A 21983-nucleotide genomic window follows, 5' to 3' on the forward strand; every position below is an offset into this window, starting at 1 on the left:
AAAAAGTTCGTCAAAACCTATCAAAATGGGATCTAGTTTTGAAGATTTCGACGCGAGAAATCCAACAGTGAAAGCGCTTTGAGATTTGGACGCACGGTTTGAGAGATAAAACGTTTTGAATAAACGGATATACGAAAAAAAGGGAAAACTTATAGGATGTGACAAGTGATGCGCTGCATGTGCGCCACTTGTCATAGCCTGGAGAGTTGGAGTGATCTTTGCAACGAGTACTCCTCAATTAGTGATTTCGCGCTATTTGTGGCTTTTGGAACCCCCTGACTATGTACATCTTGAAATTAATTAATGATAGGTCAGGTGGTTTTCTCTAAAAAAACATGCGCCCATACATCTTACTCTTTTTTCTTGCTCAAAGGAATTTTTTCTTTGTGTTCTAGCAAACGTTCATATACTTTTTTTGCGAATAACATTCATTTAGATATGTGTACATATTACATTCGCTCCATGTTTATTTCTGACTTATTCGTCATGTAATTTTATATATAAAAAAAAGATCTCCAGATTGTTCTGTGTGGTTGGTCTCACGTATGCATTTGCATTTTGCAATCGTTGATCTTTTTTCATGTGTAAAAAGACCAATAACGCAACCTTGGTACTACGTGTGTCGCAGATCTAGTGCATGACATGGCGCAGCCAGCTCAGCAGTGTAAAGAGAACATGCCAACTTATAGCAAACAGAGTTACAAGAAATACAAAGTTAAAGGGAACGTGCCATTTTTATTGTCAGTATGGTGCTTAATCTGCATTGTGTACTAAATTATAAATTTTTAACCCTCATTGTATACTAAAAAAATAAATTTCTGTTATGGTTGATAATCTTTATTTACTGCAGCTATATTTTATTTGTTCGTTGAGATATACGCACACTATAAAGCCAAACGATGGGTAGTCAACCTAGCCTATGCTTGATTATAGTACTGAATATGCTTTTTCGGTGACAACCTAGCCCATGCTTAATTATAGTACACATTATTCCTATTAAAAGCTGTATTAAATCCTAAATATTTATTCTTCTGGTAATGAAATGAATGTGAGGAATAACATCTTGCATTGGTAGAAGAAATTATGTTTTAGTATTTCGATTTTTCTTATGTTTTATATGTCTTTTTATTCTTATGCTTGAGTTTATTGTTTTCATTTCTGTTGGAGATGATTGTCTTTAACCTAACTCGCAAATTGTACAATGCCTAAATTTCTTAGCTATTTGCAAAGATTGATTGGCTGAAATCACAATTCTCCTTCATGCTATTCCGCAACATACATTTTCACCGCGATGCATATTGGGTTTAGGAGCGTGTGATCCTTTTTCTCCCGTTACCAAGGGCATTTTTGCTAGTATAACAAAAAGACCAATAACGCAACCATGGTACATTTATGTCACAGATCTAGTGTATGTCATGGCACAGCCAGCAGCTCAGGAGTGTAAAAAGGGACCGTGCAAACAGAGTTACAAAAGTATACAAAGTTTTAGAGATACTTAAGGCAGGAATTTTTGTGTTTTGTTATACGCGTGCAACGCATGCATAGAGGAAACATTCTACAGCTCCACATCATATATTCATCGATCCCACACGGTCATTCTATTTTATTCTATTAGAATAGACATGCATGCATACAATTTATCATCCAGCAGCAGCACACTAGTACGCACGTCTAAGAAGCACCGAGAGCTAGTGGAGTTAATTAACTGAATTAAGTACTAAGTTTAAGCAGAAGCTGCACCACCGCGAGCGCGCCGGCGGCGTCCTCGATGTGCGTCTCCTCGCAGACCTTCTTGGGCCATGGGTACGTAGGTCCATGTTTCCTCCAGTCTAGTATGGCAGTAGATAGGTCTCCCCAGTTCTGCATGTAGAAAGGTTGGAGATGGTCGAGCTTCACCGTCGCCGCCTGGCCCCAGCCAGTGCTGAGGGTAGTGGAGATCGAGGACAGGCGGACCGCCTCGCAGACGGTGATGACCATGCGTGCCAAGGCGACCTTGGTGGCGTCGTCCGGCCCGCCGGCGGCATGAGCATATGCCGCCAACTTCTTCACGGCTGCTTCCGCCGCCGTCTTCCCCAGTTCAAGGTTGCTTACCTTCTGCTTGACTTCTTTGCTCTTCTTGCCGCCTAGAAGCGCCCTGTAGGTGTCCTCGCATTCGAGGAACGTAGCGCCGTGGATCAGCGGCTGCTTCCTCCCTGGCGCCACCGCGGAGCGGAACTCGTACCAGCTGCCGCTCTGGGCCTTGAATCCGACGAGGTACACGTTGTCGTCCCTCAGCGCCAGCGTCACCTTCTTGTCGCCCGCTGTGATGGGAACGTGCAGCCACCTCGCCGGCGGCTGCTTCTCGTGTTGCAGGGGGAGAACAGGATGGCCGTTGACGTTGTCTGGGCTCGGGTGAGCGGCCAGAGTGGCACGGAGCTGGTCGATGAAGGCCATGTAATCGTCATTGCCGATGTTGTACGCGGCCGTGACGACCACCGGCTGTGCAGCTGCGAAACCTGCGTCAAAAAAAAGGAAGACCAAACGCAACTTTTGTTAGGGGATTCAATTCAATCAACGAGAAGAAGAACGCGACCAGAATTGTGAGAAAATCAACCAGCTGCAGACGCAAACACTGCTAGCAAGGCTAGCAGGCAAACGGCGGAGGAAGATGAGCCCATCCCTGCGCGCAGCCGACTTCTTCCTTCCTTCCTTCTTTCGTTTTTTGCGGGGAGACTTGTTCCTTCTGTCTGGCTACGTAGTACACTTACTTTGTGCGAGTCTCGACCTGGAGTAGTGCTCCTTTTATACCCGGTTTCAGCTGGCGTCTGACGCAACCTTGACAAGTACTCCCTCTGTTCGGAATTAGTTGTCTCGGATATGAATGTATCTAGAACTAAAATATGTCTAGATACATCTATTTTTGCGACAAGTAATTCCGAACGGAGGGAGTACTACACCACTCTCTAGGTTGTAGTGTTAATAAGAGCAAGCAGCGGTTTTTTTGCATCCAATTAATTGCTGGATTTCCCTGTTAGGATAAGCGACGATTCCCTTCCAAGGGGGACACAACACATGCTTTGTTTTGGCCTCAATTATACTCGATGCGGCACCGAGCTTAATTGTTTTTCCACCACCATTAGTTTTCATTCTTGCATATACATAATCATCATCAATTAAGAACGAAATAGCACTCGGAAAAACGACGACCGTCACTTGCGACACTCAACAGGGAGGGTGGCACACGAGATCAGTGGTTCTCCGGTCCGTCACCGTCTAGGCGTAGCCGGCACGGGGTGACGACGAGCCCAAAAACACCAACAAGGGCAGGTTCCGGGTGCTCGCGTCGGAGGATGGGGAGGTGGAGAGCGACGAGGGGACACGGTCTCTCTGCCTCACCCGAGGGCGCCCGCCACAGCACGAAGGTGGTAAACTTCATTCATCCAAGTGACCCGAAGCACCAAAATGTTTGTCCGATCGGAGCCAATATGTTTTTGCCTCTCAACCTTGACAACTAGCTGGATACATCACTAGATATATGTGACACCCACTGATTGATTTGCCACAGTAATTACGTAGTAGACAAACTAGCCAGTGCGTATGGGTTCATGCTACTAAAACAAAGCAGGCCATGATCCCTCATATTCCTACAACTGCTTGGCGTGTTTTGAAGCCATAGTTCCTGCTTGGTCTACATACTAAAACAAACACTGGTGGCCAACTGTTCATGGTTGCGGTTGGAGAGCGCATGGAGTCACCAACAAGACTCTCACTTCGAGCTAGGCACGAGAATTAATGCTCAACATTTTAAGCAGCCCTTCTTTGTCAAGCCGTAGGTTGGCACCAATGAGAGACAAATCATATGTGACTGATTTGTTTTGCTAAATATCAGGTGTTCGAATGTAGTTCCAATTTCAAGTTGTACATTTCAAGCGACGAGGGTAGAGCTTTGTCGAGGGTGTGCATGTGTACCACAGTAATATTTTTTGAAATAGAGGCAAAAAAATTGCCTCGTCATATTAATTGAGAAGGAATTTAACAACAAAGAACCAAACAAGGGCACAGGTGCGAAACAAACGGGACTACTTTCGCGGCATCAAACTTCTCAAGAGTAATTACGTACTAGACAAACTAGCTAGTACTCCCTCCATTGAGTAAATTGCAAAAAAGCCACCACAATTGCGTCGGTTGGTGCGAAAAACCACCGTTTTCATAAAAGTTTGCAGAAACCACTGTTTTTCAGTAATTTTGTTGCACAGAGCACTAACTGGTCGCTTGACCGCGTTTTGACAGAAAACCTGACGTCCCGGGCCCAGCCGTCAGGCCACGTGGCAAGGGGCAGACGGCGCGCGCATGACGCCCGTTAGCGGCGCTCCGTTGACCTGGTTCGACCGGACCAGCTCAAGCCCGCGCCACCATTCCCCATCCTCTCCCTCGTGACCTAGTTCTCTCTCGCGCCCTCCATGGCGACACGCAGCGGCGGCGGCGGCGGCTGCGGCGAAGGAGAGGACGAAGGAGAGAAGGAGCACCTGAGGCCGGAGGGCGACAATGCGGTGAAGATGACGGGCGGCGGCGGTGAAGTTCCTGCCGCATCTAGCCAGTCGTCGGCGTCGTACGACGTGGGAGCCAGGTCGGCGGCGGCATTGGCTAAGGTGTGGAAGGCCAACCCTAGCCAAAGCCACCATTATACCTCTGGTCTTGGCAGTGTCGAGTAAGATTTCCTTCTCCTACCTCTACGCATCTGCCACCTCTGTGAAATGTAGAATTAGGGTTAGCTAGCTTGTTTACTTAGTACTGCTGTTGAATGTGTTAGATGTAATTATTGTTGTCAAAGATGTAGCAATTGTTTGGTTGTGCAAAATCCTAGTTCTGAATTCCTGTAAATAATTATTTTATATGCTCTGAGTAGGTTTGTAGTAATTTAAATACTTCTGAATGTTGTAAATAATTCTGTTATATGCTCTGTATAGGTTTTAGGCATTTAAATACTTCTGAGATGATGTAAAAAAATTGTGTTGTACATGGTTGTACAACTGAAGAATTTGTACATGTGTGATGTAAATTATAACTGGAAAAGGTTGTAGTCCTAACCATTGTTATTTTCTTTTGCTTTTGTAGCTTGGATGATGAAATTTGGGATGTCAGGTTTAATTTCATTGGAGAAGACAATTATGAGAGGCAGATAGGGGAGTCTGACATAACATTCAGTCATTTGGTAGCTATCAAAGAGGAACAAGGTTATGATGGAAGTTATTCAATGTACTATCCAAAGGTGGTAGGTGCTGGGCATGCAGGGATGGACCTGATTATGTCAGATGACAATGTGGAGGAGATGCTTGATTTGTATGCAGAGAAAAAAGTAGTGAACATAACTGTGATCAGTGCCAGCAAACCTGACTTGTTTGCATTAAAAGACCTTAACAAAGGGGTTGTGTGTGAAGATCAAGTGCCCATTTCTGAGATTGGTAATCCAATTGTTTATGAGATAAATGATGATGGTGTGTTGTTTCAATCACAAGGCAGTTCTGAAGCTAATGCACATGAGTGTACCCCAATGCAGCCAGATGACTCTCAAGCAGAGTATCTGATAACTCAGCAGAGTTGCAATTTGCAGAAAGAGAAAGAGAAGGAGATTGTCATTGTAAATGACAATGTAGATGATAGTTCAGAAGGAGAACAATTTGATGATAGTTCAGAAGGAGAAGAACTTGATGATCCAGAACTGAAGCAAAAGATTTGTGAGCTAAAGAGGAAGAAAAAAGATCCTAAATACCACATGGAAGGTGATACAGATCCAGAAGATATTTTCTGTGAGGAGGATAGTTCAGATGAGGATGAGGTTTTAGTACAACAAGCTCCACCACAAAAATTACCAGTTAGAAGAGGGCCAACTGACAGATCTCATAGCAGTTCTGCAGCAACAATAGAACCAGATTATGTGCCCTCCTCTGATGAGAACATGGAAGATGTTAAGTGTGAATTATCAGATGAGGAGGAGATAAGATATGTCCCAAATACTGGCAAGATATCAAGAGCTAAGAAGAGAGCTGTGAGGAAGTGGTATAATGAGGAACTGCAACAACCTGAAGATCAAATTTGTTGGCAGATGTGTTTTGAGGATGTGTATCAGTTCAGAAGGGCTCTAGTGAACTTGCATGTAACTCAGAGAAGGAATTTCCACTATCATAGGAATGTTAAGGACAGGATAATAGTTGACTGCAGTCAAGAGGGCTGCAACTTTCATATGACTGCCTCACAAGTTGGAAAAGAGAAAACCTTCTGCATAAAGAAACTCCAACTGCAACACACATGTCCTGTACTTGGTGAGAACTGCAAAGTGCCCATTAAGTATGTGGCAAAGTCAATTGAGAGCAGCTTAAGGACAGATCCTAGCACATGTGTTGATACTGTGATAGAGAACACCAAGGAAAAGTTTGGTGTGGAGGTAGGCAAGAACAAGGCATACAGGGAAAGAAAACTAGCTTTGGCAGTGGTCCTAGGTGATCAGGAAAGGCAGTACACAAGAATCAGGGACTACCTTCAGACAGTGCTTGACACAAACCCTGGATCTAGATGTATAGTTACTACTAGAGTTGTGAGAGAGCACCCAAGTACCAATCCCAGATTTCATAGGTTGTTCATGTGTCTTGGAGCATCAATTGAAGGTTTTTTGAAAGGATGCAGGCCATTCATAGGTATGTTCATTGTTTTCAAATTTCAAATTATTTACATTGCACATTTAATCATCTTTGTAGTCCTAAAATTGTGTATTATTTCAGGTTTGGATGGGTGCTTTGTAAAGCTGAGCACAGGACAACAAATTCTAGCTGCCACTGCAAGGGATGGTAATAACAATATCTATCCTATTGCTTTTGGAGTGGTCGAAGTAGAGGACACACCTAGCTGGAGTTGGTTCCTCACACAATTGAAAATAGCTATTGGTGGAGAAAAGGGGCAGTTTGGATACTATACAATTATCTCTGATAGGCAGAAGGTTAGTTCTAGAGCTCTAATTAAAATTGCTTCTCTCCTTTATTGTTCATGCTTGTTGTCTATGTAAATGTTTGCATGTTTGCTACTCTCTTATGTACATGTTTGTTAAGTATTTACTATGCATTTGCATGTGAGCAGGGACTTCTAAATGCCATAGATGCAGTCTTTCCAAATTGTCCTCAGAGATACTGTTTAAGACACATATATGCTAATTTTCAAAGTGCTGGGTTTAGAGGGGAGGAACTTAAAAAGTATATAGATGGTGCTGCATATTCTTATACAAGACATGGGTTTGATGTTAACATGGAGAACTTGAGACAAGAGAGCCAAGAGGCTTGGGAGTGGCTAAGTAAGATAGAGGAGAAAACATGGGCTAGACGGGCAATGGACACTAATTGTAAGACAGACCTGGTTGTCAACAATTTAAGTGAAGTATACAATAAGATGATCTTGGATGTAAGGGGAAAACCAATCCAGACAACGTGTGAGGGTATTAGGACCAAGTTGATGGTTAAGTACAGTGAGAAAAGAATAGGGGGCCAAAATGCTAGGTGGGAGATAACTCCAACATACTCAGAGAAGTTGGAGGAGTCAAAGAAGTGGGCTAGGAACTGCAAGGCACAAATGACTGGTCCAGATCTTTATCAGGTTCAGAGTGGGGAAAATACTTATGCTGTAAATTTGGCACAAATGACTTGTGGGTGCAGAAGATGGGACATGACAGCAATCCCCTGCCACCATGCTGTGTCTGCCATATATAAATCAAAGCAGCATCCAGAGGATTTTGTCTCTGCATTTTTCAAGAAAGAAATGTACATGGCAACATACAATCCTATTATATTCCCAGTTCCTGGGCCTGATCTTTGGACCAAGACACCTACCAGAGACATTGACCCCCCCAGTTTTCAAGAAGAAGAAGGGAAGAAAGCAGACCAAGAGAAGAAAGGGTCTGTTTGAGGTGCCCAAGCCCAAAGATACATCTAGAGTTGGCACAATATCATGCAGCAATTGTGGTAAAGAGGGTCATAGGTACACCAACTGTGGACATGCACTCAAGCCATCACTTCTAATGAGAAAGAAGAAACATGATGTACACAACCTCTTCCTTCATTTCATTTTGCATTGCAGATCTCTAATTTATACTAACATTCTTCTCTCTTTCCAGCCCAATAGGAAGAACCAAGCAACTGCTTCTACTTCTACTAAGCCTCCAGCTGCTCCAAAGCCTCCAGTTGCTCCAAAGCCCACAAGATCTACAAGTACTTCTACTAGGAACACAAGGCAAGCAGCTCCCACACCCAAGAACAAAAGACAATCATCAAGTGTTGCCAGGACAAGCAGATCAACACCCACTACAAGAGCTGCTGGTAGGGCACCTTATGCTCCTCCAAGAGCTGCTGCAAGTCAGGCTGTTGCTGGTCCTTCACATGGACAGAAGAGGAAGGGGAAGCCTACCAAGTGGGATGATTATTTCACAGCAAGTGGAAATCACTGAAATGGAAAACTTACTTTGGGCTAACTTGACCTGAATCACCTAAGGTTTGTTACTCTCCTTATATGCCTCTCATTACAGAAAACCTCTAGAAGTTTGGTTATTTGTTGATAAAACCTACGGTTAATTCTGTCAATTTCTAGGTAACAGGAACATGTTAGTACCGAATCCTTAAAACAGGGTTGGTGTGGTGAGTTCTTAAACCTGGTTACTCATGTGTGTGTGCCCATCATTTGGACACCAGGAGACCTCTCAATATAAGTACACAAATGAATTGGTTCAATTATTTTAAATAGTTTAGAGTGAAGAAGATTGGGTTGTTCTCGAAAGGCTTTTTTAGGTTCTAATTCTTTATTTTATCATGTAGGTGTTCATGTGCGCCCACCAATGGATGTGTACATGGCGCAAACTCCATGGCTCGCGGCTCTCAAGTTTAGTTAGTTGTTAGTCTGCTGATAAGCCACGACCAACTTAGTGGTTCATTCTAGTACTGGGCATTGTCATGGTCAGTTTTGGTTCTAATTCTGTAACTACGCTCAGACTGTAGCTCATCTTGTAGTAGCTGAATCTGACTAGCCTTGGTGGCCATGTAATTCAGCTGGATCTAGTACTGGTGTCTGGTGCTAGTGTTTAGCATGTAAATGATCTGATTATCTATGGAAGTTTCAGTTTCGTTGTCTTAATTCTTTTTTCTGGATTTAAAAGTGCAAGCTCGGATGGAGATCAACGTACTGTGCTTAGGTCCAGGAGAAACAACCAACGGAACTGTCTAAGGCAATTTTTGCGAAGACATTTTACTTTCTAGGGGAAAGGTGTAAATGCATTAGTGACTTGATCCTGCCCCTTTTATTTCAGATCTGACGTACCATGCGTCCCTGGAGCAGCGTATCATGCCAAGGACCGTAGCACTAGATATTTCCCCTTGGGTGCCGTCGACATCACGACACGACAAAACAGGCATCAACCCTATATTTGGGGTGTCATCGACAACACGACAAGAGAAGGTAGGCATCAACCTATATTTGGGTGCCGTCGACAACACAACATGACAAGATAGGCTCAACCCTATATTTGGGTTCGACAACACGACACGACAAAATAGGCACCAACCCTATGTTTGGGTTCGACAACACAACACGACAAGATAGGCTCAACCCTATGTTTGGGTTCGACAACACAACACGACAAGATAGGCTCAACCCTATATTTGGGTTCGACAATATGACACGACAAGATAGGCTCAACCCAACTTAGTCTCAAACATACCTCATAATTCAACTAGCATCACAAACAACAAGACAGAATAGATCAACATGTAGCATCACAATAGCCTCAAACAACATGACACAATAGTCTGAAAATACATAATAATTTAAGCACTCCATCATCATCTTCACTCCTCCAAGATTGCCTTCATCATCTTCAGCTTCATCTTGTTCTCCTCTCCAACCTTCCAAAGGTCATGTAAGTTATATTCAAGTTTTTTCTTCTCCTTTTTGAGCTCAGCAGCAACCTCTTCAGCCACTTCAACCTTCTTTTTCAGATCAAAGTTCTCTTTCTCTAAGTTGATCATCTTGTCAGCTGCATCTAGAGGTATCTTCTCCTCATCCACATCCATCATTATTTTCCTATAATTCTCCTTGTGCACAGACTTCTGAACAGATTCACAAAAGTCCTTGGTAAGCTGAATGTGCTGGTTGTACTTTTCCTGTACCATCTTAATTTCTGCTTCTAACTTGGAGATCTTCTCCTCATTAGCTAAATTATCTCTAATTCTGCCTGCCTTGGCTTCCTTATACAGATCCCAGAGTTTTGTCAATGAATTCTTTAGTGCATAAAGCCATTCATTGTCCACCCATTCCACAACACCACAATTGTTACCCTCCTGCAACCAATTTTTTTCCTTTTAGTTAACAATACAATAAACAGATAAGTGAATTATAAACAAGTGCATAATTTTTTGGGTTACTTTAATACAAAAAGCACAGCATTGAATTGCATTACCTATATGTAAATCATTTATACATATTTCAATACAATAAAACAACATCTCTCAGTTCTGTAAAGTTAGTATCTACATCATTCCTAAAACAGAGCCATTACATTACCTATATCTAAATCAATTAATTCTAATCTAAAAAACAGAGCTATGTCTAAGAATTCCAACAAAATAAAGTAACAGAGCTATATTTAGATCTAAATCTTATTTGCTACTGACCTTCTTGGCGCAACCATAAAATCTACGGCCAGTGTTCAGCCCATCGAACACAACAAGCCTCTCAGGAGCATTCCCATGCTTGCAAAGGTGCTTTCCAGTGGCATCAATGCCTGACCAATCCCTGTCCTCTATTGTTGCTGGGCGCTAAGTAGAGCAAAGTGGAGAAAATCAAAACAAATGCAATCTCTCATCTGAAAATCGAAAATCGCAAACCCTAACCCTAGCCAGAGAGCAGTGGGGATACTCACATATGATTCCTCATCGACCTCATGTGCCAGCTGCGACACCGAATCTGAGCTCGTCTCGCCGTCATTCCACGACACCATGGCTGCGGTCGCCGCCGAAGACTGATTTCAGCTGGCAACGGCGGCGGCGGCGGGGGGGGGAGAGGAACTAGGTCACGAGGGAGAGGATGGGGAATGGTGGCGCGGGCTTGAGCTGGTCCGGTCGAACCAGGTCAACGGAGCGCCGCTAACGGGCGTCATGCGTGCGTCGTCTGCCCCTTGCCACGTGGCCTGACGGCTGGGCCCGGGACGTCAGGTTTTCTGTCAAACGCGGTCAAGCGACCAGTTAGTGCTCTGTGCAACAAAATTACTGAAAAACGGTGGTTTCTGCAAACTTTTATGAAAACGGTGGTTTTTCGCACCAACCGACGCAATTGTGGTGGTTTTTTGCAATTTACTCCCCTTCATTCTTGATTTCAATATGGACTACATACGAAGCCAAATGAGTGAATTTACACTCTGAAATACATCTATATACATCTATATGTAGTTCATATTGAAATCTCAAAAAAGCCTTATATTTAGAAATGGAGGGAGTAAGTGTCGGTGCATGCTACTAAAACAAATTCCTGCTTGGTCTACCTACTAAAACAAATACTGGTGGAATTTCAATTGCTCATGGTTGCGGTTGGAGAGCGCATGGAGTCAGCAACAAGAGACTCACTTCGAGCTAGTCACGATAATTAATGCTCAACATTTTAAGCTTGTTAAGGTTGCGTATGTAGCAAGCCGTAGGTTGGCACCAATGAGAGACATACCATATGCGCGAATAATTCTGTGCATTCTAGGAAAAAGAAAGATGGGGAAGGAAACCTAAATTTGTGCGGCTAGATATACATTTACTTATATTATATATGATTGCATAAATTTTCTAGTTGTTTGCGAGAAAAAAATACTTCAATTTCTCTGCATTTATCGAGTACATTATAGTGAGGGTTATTAGGTATTATCCAAAATGAATGTGATTTACAAAAGGTCGACATGCCATATAATACTTATAAATTGTTATGTATCTACAGGTAGTATGTACATGTGTATCAGGGTGCGGGTGGGGGAGCCAAGACCATACTTCTATAGAGTTTCCTAAAATATTTTTGCACTGAAGTAAATTGTGTGTATTATATTATTTTTACTTTTGTTAGTGATCCTGGGACATTTTATCCTGCAAAGGTACCTGAAACATTTCACATTGACTATAGATGTGCATAGAGATATACTCTCTCCATTCGGAATTACTTGTCTCGGATATGGATGCATCTAGAACTAAAATACATCTAGATACATCCATTTCTGCGACAAGTAATTCCGAACGGAGGGAGTAAGATTTAATTTACATATATCTCATGTTCTGCTTCCAGCATTCGCAAGCGCATTGAAACGTGGTTTTGCGTTGGCCTGGAAACATTTTTAGTCCATTACTCACTTACGCTATATTTAGGTCTCTGCTTTGTTGAGTGCAAATCTGATTAAGCTTCCAGGTAGTACACCCAAACAATCTACAAAGTGACGAAAATTCTATTTATTAGTCATGTTTTTTACTAATAAAGTTTCCATGCAGTTTTTAGAGAATAAATTCCTAAATTTTTCATGCATTTTTATCATAGATAGCATGCCATTTTTATTTTTTTGACCATGGAAAATTTATTTACTAGTCCATAGTAATTTTATCATAAGCAACATGAAAATTTTACCTATTCATCCCATGGAAATTTTATCATATGTAGCATGCCGTTTTTATTAGACAGTGGCAAATTTATTTATTCGACCATGGCAAATTTATCATACTCCATCTGTCCTGAACTATTTCTTTTAATTTTTTCTAGATACAGATGTATCCAGACACCTTTTAGTGTTAGATACATCCGTCTAGGTAGCAGACCCAAACAATCTACAAAATGAAGAAATTATATTTATCAGTCGATTGTGACTTTCTTATGACTCGGTGTTCCGATCAACGTCTCGAGCTCATGCTGACAACTGGATCCACATGACTTCCTCCATCTAGACCATGTAGGTGATCTTGACACTCACTTGGTCTTAGCTGTATGGGGACATGGTCTACGCAAAACGGCAAAAGATATATCTCGCCTATTGCAAGGCAAGATACAACAAGCAGGCAGTTACCTCGATGGTGGTTCGGCATGGGTTGAGGCCGATAGCATGGTTTTTACTTAGAGGTTTCTTTTTTATTTCTCTCCTCTATATTTCTGACTTTTTGGTTTTTTTGGGTGTTTTACTTTTGTCTCCTTTTCTTCTTATTATTTTTTTTCTATTTTTTCCTTCTCTATTATTTATTTTTATTTTATTTATTTTTTAATGCCTGAAAATTTTCAAAAATTAACTCAATAGTTTTAAATTATATTAGCATTTTAAAAATGCATTCAATAATTTCATATTAAATGAAGGTTTTTCAAATATGTCATGAGTTTTTTTACAACCCATTACAATACTTGTTCAAGTACCGCTAAAAATGTCCAATGTAACTAAAAAAGTTCATGTACTACAAAAGAAAATTGTTCACATGTGTAAAAATGCTGATGTATTTTTTATCTGCGTGTGAAAAAATGTTCATGTGTTTCAAAAATGTTCATATTGAAAATATGCTTGTCTGTTTCCTAAAATAGGAAATGTTCATGTACTCCCTCCATTTCTTTATGTAAAGTATATTGTTTTGGACATGATGACCAAGGCAACAAATTATATATAATTAGGAAAAGATTACTCTTGGCAAATTTGTTGGTTATTGGTAAGTAAATAAGTTAGGCCAGGAAAGAAAGAGATACAGATAATCTGGGCAAAGATACTTTTCTTCTTTTTCTACAAAGAGATATACATGCAAACGGGAGAGAGATACTTGACTTTTTTTTGGAGTGCTAAAAAAGGGGATTATGAGGAATTAGAAGAAATGTACTTTACATTGTGGAATTTTATGAAAAAACAAATACACCTTATATAAATAACGGAGAGAGTATATAGGAAATGCTCATGTAAAATAATTTAAAAATAAATCTTGTATATAGGAATTGTTCATCTATCTCAAAAATATGTTCATAATTTGTAAATAAATGTTCACATATTCAATAAAAAGATTTCTTGGATCTGTAAGATATATTACTAAATCTTTTATATAAACTTTTATAAAAGAAGTCATGGTTATAAAAGAATATTCATGTACATCGAAATGGATGTTTATTATGGTTTTGAAAAAAATGTTCACATGTTTGAAATATCTGTTCATGTATCTCTATAAATATATTGTGCATTTAACATACAAGAAAAGAGAGAAATGAAATGAAAAAAAGATAATGCAGTTTGCATGTTGTGCTAAACATTTTACGCTGCCACATGCGTCTTTGGGCCCGACCCATGTACCAAGGTGAGTGCAATGTACGAGTCGCTTGACGAAATCACTAGTTAAGGAGTACTCGTTGTAACGATCACTCCCACCTCCCTATGTTGCGACAAGTGGCATGTTGCATGCATGCCACTTGTCGCAATCAGAGAATTTTTCTTTTTTCGTAGATTCGTTTATTCAAAACGTTTCATCTCTTAAACCATGCGTCCAAATCTCGAACCATTTTCACCGTTAGATTCCTCGCGTCGAGATCTTTAAAAGTAGATCAAATGTTGATAGGTTTTGACGAACTTTTTTTCACGAAAAAAAACCGAATCGAAAGCACTAGTTTTTTCCCTTTCCGAAAGAGGCACGCCCATGCCTCTCGCGAAATCACATCCGTGACTCTCGCGGAAGCAAAACGTGCCTCTCTCGGAAGGAAAAAAATAAAGAAAACATGTTTATTTTCGTTTTCGAGAGGCACGGTCGTGACTCTCGCGAAAGCAAAACCATGCCTCTCGCGAAAGCAAAACGTGACTCTCACGAAAGAAAAAAAATGCATTTTTTCGCAAACGTTGAAAAGAACCGAAAAAACGTTTTAAAAGCCAAAAATGCATGTGAAAAAAATCCAAAGAGAGTGCTCAGAACGCGACATATGGCGGGGTGGCTGAGAGCGCGTCAAATGACGCTAATCATTGCGAGGCTCCCGAAGGAGCGCTCGTTAACTAGTTGCTCTCGTCGCTTGAGGCTGCGCCGAAGACCCCTCCAGACGATGCTGCCCACATAACCGTTGTTCAATATGTTGTTATTTTGCCTTTTTTTCTCTTTACAGATTTTGGTTTTCTTCTGGGTTTTATTTTTTCAAAATTTCTTTTTCTTATAGGTTTTGCATTTTTTTTCCCAACGTAGGTGAACATTTTTTCAAATACACACGAACTTTCTCAGTATACAATGAACATTTCTGAGACACACACTAAACTTTTTTTCGTATATGATGACCATTTTTGTGATAGACATTGAACATTTTTTTAATATATGTGAACTTTTTTAATATACACTGAACTGTTTTATATAGAACAAATACTGATATTTTTTCAAAAATTAATATGTTTTTATAATCTTTTAATAGGGGTTTTAAAATATCTAGCTCCTAAAAATATACAACCATTTCTGTGAAAAAATAACTAAAAACCTGAAGAGGAAAGAAATAAAAACTGCTCGTGGGCACGTTCGCGGACAGTGGCCGGTCACGCCTCAAATATTTGATTATACAACCAGACACCTCAAATTAGAAACCTCAAATCCATAGTGTCACATGCAACATGAAACCTAATCTAAGCGAAGCTCGCCCAGTTCCGTCGTGCCCTTGTCCGGCGGACGGCTGTGCTCCCCAGAGTGTTGGTCTGGTCGCCAGCAAGGTAGAGTAGGCCATGGGACACGAACCGGCTCATGGGACTCAAAGTGTTGATGTCTCCCATGCCCTACTCTTCCTCATCGGAGCCTAGAATCCGAACGGTGCCGGTGGATGTCAGATCGATGATGGATCCATCCTGGGACGAGCCGGCGACATCCACCACGACGCAGGTGTGGCACCCGGACCGGTGCACCATACGGGGCCAAAGAATGCGACTCCGCCTTGCCGACGTCCACCGCCGCGAGGGGTGCCGCCGCCTCCTGAGCCGTCCGCCTCGCACAGGGGCACGCCGCGCCATGTTTGCGTCGAACGACGCCCTTGGTGCATCCATGGTGTCGACACGCCAACAAAGGGGTTGCTCGTCCGACCCCATGTTCGGACGCCAAACGGGCCGCCCCATCTCTGACGAGGCAGTGATGTCACACCTAGCGCCGGATCCATGGGCCATGGGCGGACATAATGGATCCCCGATAGAAGGAGTCCGACCGCTGCCTCGCATGGGCCTTCTCCCGGGAGCGGCGGAGCGCAAGCCGGACAACCATCTCGTCCTCGGGGTTGTGTGAGATGAGCTCAGGGTCGACGGATTTAGAGGTGAAGGACTCGAATCCACTATCCGCCATGCTGAAGACGGCTGGAGATCACTGAACGAGAGTTTGGATAATGAGGGAAGTGGAATGAAGTGGCTAGGATTTGGCCTAGTGAGCGGATGGGAAGAAATATATGTGGGGCCGGGTGGGCAGCAGAGGCCGGGTCCGACATGACGGACGCATCCGAACACCCCATATTCGCCCCATATTTAAGTTGGATATAAAGGTGCCGGTCAGCCTGGACGTTTGAAGTCTGTTTAAGGCACCAATGTGGTTCTTCTTCTACCTCTCGACATCCAGGCAGTCGCAAAAAACAGCTCGGGCTAGCCATCGCCGATGGCTTGCGGCCAGGAAGCTCATGTCAGCGACCAAGGTGTGCGCCTGGTGCCCTCGCCGCCAACAGCTCTCGCACCTACTCCGCCATCCTTGCTTCTACTTTGAGCAACAACGTGGAGCTGAGCCACGCAATTACTCGTACGTTGTCTTAGCGGTATGGGGACATGCTCTACGCAAAATCTATATCTCGCCTATTGCACGGCAAGATACAACAAGCAGGTCGTCACCTCTTGGTGGTTCGGCACGGGTTGACGCCTGTAGCACGTTTTTTTAGTCGATTTCTTTTTTTATTTCTCCCCTCTATATTCCTGACTTTTTGGGGTTTGAGGGTTTTTTGGGTTTTGCTTTCAATCATTTTCTTATGATTATTCCTATTTTCTATTATTCCTTTCCATTGTATTTCCTTTTTAAATTGTGTGAAAACTTTCAAAACTTACTTCAATATTTTTTAAACACATGAACTTTATTAATTACATGATTTTTTAAAAATACTGAATATTTTTATTTTAATGAATGTTTTTAAAATGTGTAATTAGTTTTGCACAACCCATTACAATATTTGTTCAAGTACCGCTAAAATATCCAATGTAACTAAATAATTTCATGTATTGCAAAAGAAAATTCTTCACACGTGTAAAAATGTTGATTGTTTTTTTAAGTCTGCGTGTTAAAAAATGTTCACACATATCGAAAAGATGTTTTTATGTTTTTATAATATTTTATAATTAAATATTTTATATAGGAAATATTCATGTATCACAAAAATATGTTCATAATTTGAACAGAATTTTTCGCATGTTAAAAAAAGCATTCATGTATCTCTAAGATTTAATAAATCTTTCATATAACAGACTAAGGTATAGCCTAGTGGTGGGAAGGGGCTGATGCCTTCCCACCCACCCAGATTCAAGGCTTGATACTTGCAATTTGTGTTTGTTGCACCAATTATACTGTAGAGGTTCCCTTACAGTTTTTCTATCAAAAAGAATCTTTCATATAAAATTTTATGAAATAAATCATGGTTATATAAAAATATTCTTGTACCTCAAAAAGAATGTTTATGGTTTTGAAACAAATGTTCACATGTTTGAAATAAGTGTTCACGTGTCTCTATATATATAATGTGCATTTTACATACAAGAAAAGACAGAAATGAAATGAAAAAAAGAAGATAACAATACAGTCTGCGTGCTGTGCTAAACGTTCGTCGCTGCCACATGCGTTGTTGGGCACTCCCCATGTGTCAACGTACGTGTCGCATTAGGCGACAACAAATCCTATATGACACCCATGGGCATCATATAGTTTAGGCTACGCCAAAGAGCCCCCCAGAGAGCCTGGCCCACATAACGGTTGTTCTATCTCGGGTTCTTTATATATTTTATTTTATTTTTATATTTACATATTTTTTTTGGTTTTTTATTTTTTATTTATTTCAATTTTTTGACTTATAGGTTTTACAATATATGGTGAATTATTTTCTCAATATATATTGTGAAATTTTCTCAAATACACACTGAACTTTCTTGGTATACAATGAAAATATTTCAAACACACACTGAACTTTTTTAAATATATGATGAGCATTTATTTGATATGCATTGAACATTTTTCTTACTATACAATAATTTATTTTAATTATAAGATGATTATAATACACACTGAATATACTTTTAATATAAGATTACTTTTTAATATACACTGAACTTTTAATAGAACACATACTGAAATTTTTATAACGTATATTTTTATATGTTTAATAGGGTTTTAAAATATCTATCTCCTAAAGAACAACAACCATTTTTTTGTGAAAAAATAACTCAAAACCCGAAGAGGAATGAAATAAAAACTGCTCGCGGTCAATGTGGGCCAGGCAATTTGCCTTGGCTTCAGAGAAGCCACCCTTAGTTGGCGCATGCGGGTGTTAACTAGTAGGTCTCTTAGGTGATGTACAAATGTGCCCTAGAATATATGACGAGGTCGAGGGAGGTATTTGGACATCCCACAAACCATAACAGAGCACAAAGCCCATTTTGTTGTGCTTGATATGCTTGAGAATAATGACCTCTCTATTATTCTTGGGTGAAACTTTTTAAACATTGCACACACTACTACAAAACAGGGTAGCGGTGGTGGGTGCAAAAGGGCGCACCAGTGGCAGGCGACGTTGTGGAGGGCGCCCGCTACCGATCTCCCGCCACTGGTAATAGGTCACTAGTGGTGGGCAGAGCAACCATCACTGATAATAGTTTTATTAGTGGCTCGCGCCTACACAAAACCACCACTCGTAAAGTACCCTACTAGAGGTGGATCTATATACCGCCCACCTGTAATGGCGTCGGCCAGGTAAATTATAAAAAATAATGCTACCGCGTCAACATTTTGCTGCCATTGGCAACGTTTTGCACAGAACACATAGATATTATAGTGATAGCCATAAGATATTGCAATGCGCTGCAATATTACATTGATACTCATCATTACATGCATACATGCATTTTTCTACCTTATCCATTAGTTAGTATTATGACTAAACAACACATAATTTAACCATTGAACATTTTCATCATGGCTAGACAGCACAAAACACGTTTGATGGTCAAAAGGGCTTATGACTCAAAAGGTCATTGACAACTACTCCCTTTGTTCTTATTTACTATGCATATTAGATTTGACTAAAGTCAAACTTCGTAAAGTTTGATCAAGTCTATAGGAGACAATATAAAAATTTACCATAACAAATCTATATGACATGAAAGTAAATTCAATAATGAATATAATGGTAATGAATTGTTATTCTATGTGTTAATATTTTTATTTATAAATTTTGTCAAAGTTTACAAAGCTTGACATTGACCAAAGCTAATATGCGGACTAAATAAAAGCAGGGGAGTATACTAGCTAGTCCGCTCTATTCAGAATCGCGTAAGATACATACCGGGAGGAACCCAGCCTCCTCATAGATCAGCGCTTCCTGGCCGTCGGATCGATTCCTTGATACGTTTTGGGCCGTCCGATCTAGAGATGGAGAGACGCCGGCCGTTGGATCAAAAATAAGCACTGTAGATCGAAACAGTGTCGAAATGGCCGTGCCACCGCCTGTAAATTTGGTGCCCCACCTAGGGCATTTTCGTCATTTCCGCCAGAGGCATATAAAAACAGCAGCCCCCGTTGTAGAACCCTAGCCGCCCCATCCGTGCTGCTCCTCCCGCGACAAGGCCGCCGCCAGCCTCCTTCCCCACCAACGGCCACCCCTACCCTTGCCTCTTCCTCCTCCCATTCGCCCCCCCCCCCCCATTAGAATCCTCCCCCGGAACCCTAGCCAGCCGCACGCAACCCATGGCGCCGCCCAGCTCGCCGCCCCTGGCCGTCGGACCGTCGCGAGGCAAGCGCACGTCCTCCGCCCAGGCCGCGCCCGAGGCCGACCTGGTGGCCACGGTCACCACGCGCCCGCGCAAGGGCACCGCATCCAGGAAGAAGAAGCTTGTGCTCAAGGCGGTGGTGGGCAAGAAGCAGGCACCACATCCGGGAAGAAGTTTGTGCTCAAGGTGGCGGCGGGCAAGAAGCAGCAGAATTGGTGAGACTTGAGAGGCTAGGGTTTGTCTTGTTCCAGTGAACTGCAGGTCGACCCCCTCTCTCTCTCCTTTCTCTGTTCTTGTTTTTTTGTAGTGCTCATCTTGGTTGCCAAGTTTCCTAATACAAACTCATTCAACCACGTATATGTTTAGTTCTTTGGTTTTTTGCATATGCAAATGGAAACATCTCTATCTCTAATGCTGTCAATTTTGAGGTACCAAAAGGTTGAGACATTTGATTTTGGGTTAATCCTGGTTATGATGGTGCAGGCTTGATGTGCATATATGTGACTATTTTCTTATGATGAACTTGAAGATGGTGGTTAAGGTATTCATGGTGGAGGGAAAGGTTGATGTTGGTCTTGGTGATGAACTTGAAGATGGTGGTTAAGGTATTCATGGTGGAGGGAAAGGTTGATGTTGGTCTTGGTCCTATCTGTAAGTTTTCCACACTACTTTTTTCCTTACGAAATGATAACACTATCTCTATTATCATTTCGCTGCTGCTCTTTTCATTATTCGATAAATGAAATAGTTTTCCTCAGCACTAATAAACAATTACCAGATTAAATTACCATTGGAGATACTTGCCTTCAAAAATTAGTTTCACAAAAATTCTTTATAGTGTTGCAGGATGTACTATAATAAGTCTATAAAAGTAAACTGGTTTTGGTTATACTTCCTATCTACAGCTTCTTATATCATAAGTATGTGCAGTAAGTCTGTTTTTATATTCCAGAGGCGCATGGGAGTAAGCTCGAGCTGCAGACGAGCTCAGACTCTATAGGAGGAGCATGTTCCGCTGCGCCTCTCCCACCTCCTCGGCGCACAAGGGGATGGCCAGCGCCGCGCAGCAGCAGGGTGTTGATCACAAGATAGTAAATGATTTCTCTATTAGTAGAGGTCTGAAGGTAAGGAAGCAAAGGAGTTATTAATATGTCTCTCTGGTTTTGATTTCATAATGTAATATATGTTTTATCTGTACACCATGTTTGCAGGTTCGAGAAGGGACGAAAGATGAAGAATTTGCCTGAAGAAAATATTGAACAAAAAGTACCTCTCTCTCTCTCTCTCTCTCTCTCTCTCTCTCTCTTGTGTATGCAGTGAAATTTGTTACTGCATTTTGATGTGATTGTGTTGTCACAGGCTCCGGATGGCTTCCTAGGGGTGATGCGCTTCAGTTTGAGATTGGGATGTTGGCTTTCTCTAACCTGCCTTCCTTGAGTCTGAAGTTGGGGTATATATTTCAATGTTTTCATGGCTAAGCGATTCTATAGCACCTTTCAACCAATAGGTTATATTTTTGTATGAGTTTTTAGAGAAAGTGCAAAAAAAAATTGTGCTTGTTTCCATCAAGAAAGGACTTTGGAGCCATCACATTTGACACGCCCTAGGCACTCATCAGACTGACTCACCGACCATGCTTTTGGTTTCCAATTGCCCCTGCAGTTCACAAGCAAGCAGGCCGCAGAGGACATGGCATTGGCCATGTTCAACCGTGCCCTGAAGCTTTCTGGAGCAGGTCTGTGCCTCTGTGTGTGTCTTCTCTAACTTCATCTCGCTGGATCTATGGATCATTCTGCACGTTGGGCTTGTTGCTGGCTGCTAGCCTGGCTTGTAAGAGGATGCTCCCCTGCTCTGAGTCCAAGGTACACCAATGATCAAAAGAACACCTAAATGAAAAAAAAACTCTTCCATTTGTAGTGAAGTTTTTGTAGATGTAATCTCTATTTCTTTTACATGTGGATACTGTTGTTTTGAAGCAAATTTCACC

General features: G+C 41.7%; 2 protein-coding genes across 2 annotated transcripts; both read right to left on the reverse strand.

Moving 5' to 3' along the window:
* Window positions 1–1505: 1505 nt before the first annotated feature.
* Window positions 1506–2760, reverse strand: LOC125525108 (ribosome-inactivating protein-like). The gene is made up of 2 exons (XM_048690136.2): window positions 2594–2760; window positions 1506–2495 (listed from the first exon to the last, which is right to left on the reverse strand). Exons 1-2 carry the CDS (start codon window positions 2655–2657, stop codon window positions 1711–1713), a joined length of 849 nt encoding a protein of 282 aa, XP_048546093.2. The 5' UTR covers window positions 2658–2760; the 3' UTR covers window positions 1506–1710.
* A 6957-nt stretch (window positions 2761–9717) lies between these two features.
* On the reverse strand, window positions 9718–11005 carry LOC125506903 (uncharacterized). Its single transcript, XM_087533621.1, has 3 exons — window positions 10928–11005; window positions 10680–10823; window positions 9718–10346 (listed from the first exon to the last, which is right to left on the reverse strand). Exons 1-3 carry the CDS (start codon window positions 11003–11005, stop codon window positions 9855–9857), a joined length of 714 nt encoding a protein of 237 aa, XP_087389747.1. The 3' UTR covers window positions 9718–9854.
* Between the last annotated feature and the right edge of the window lie 10978 nt (window positions 11006–21983).

The sequence above is a fragment of the Triticum urartu genome, chromosome 7A, assembly GCF_056163025.1.
Source record: "Triticum urartu cultivar PI428250 chromosome 7A, HENAU_Tu73, whole genome shotgun sequence".
In the NCBI taxonomy this organism is placed as follows: domain Eukaryota; kingdom Viridiplantae; phylum Streptophyta; class Magnoliopsida; order Poales; family Poaceae; genus Triticum; species Triticum urartu.

Bases quoted from the DNA above. Each gene is read 5' to 3' on its own strand.
- LOC125525108 (XM_048690136.2), bottom strand. From the start codon at position 2,657: ATGGGCTCATCTTCCTCCGCCGTTTGCCTGCTAGCCTTGCTAGCAGTG. The intron at 2,496-2,593 runs GTTGATTTTCTC...TTTTTGACGCAG, and splicing joins AGTGTTTGCGTCTGCAGCTG to GTTTCGCAGCTGCACAGCCG.
- LOC125506903 (XM_087533621.1), bottom strand. From the start codon at position 11,005: ATGGTGTCGTGGAATGACGGCGAGACGAGCTCAGATTCGGTGTCGCAG. The intron at 10,824-10,927 runs GTGAGTATCCCC...TGCTCTACTTAG, and splicing joins AGGTCGATGAGGAATCATAT to CGCCCAGCAACAATAGAGGA. The intron at 10,347-10,679 runs GTCAGTAGCAAA...AATTGGTTGCAG, and splicing joins TTTATGGTTGCGCCAAGAAG to GAGGGTAACAATTGTGGTGT.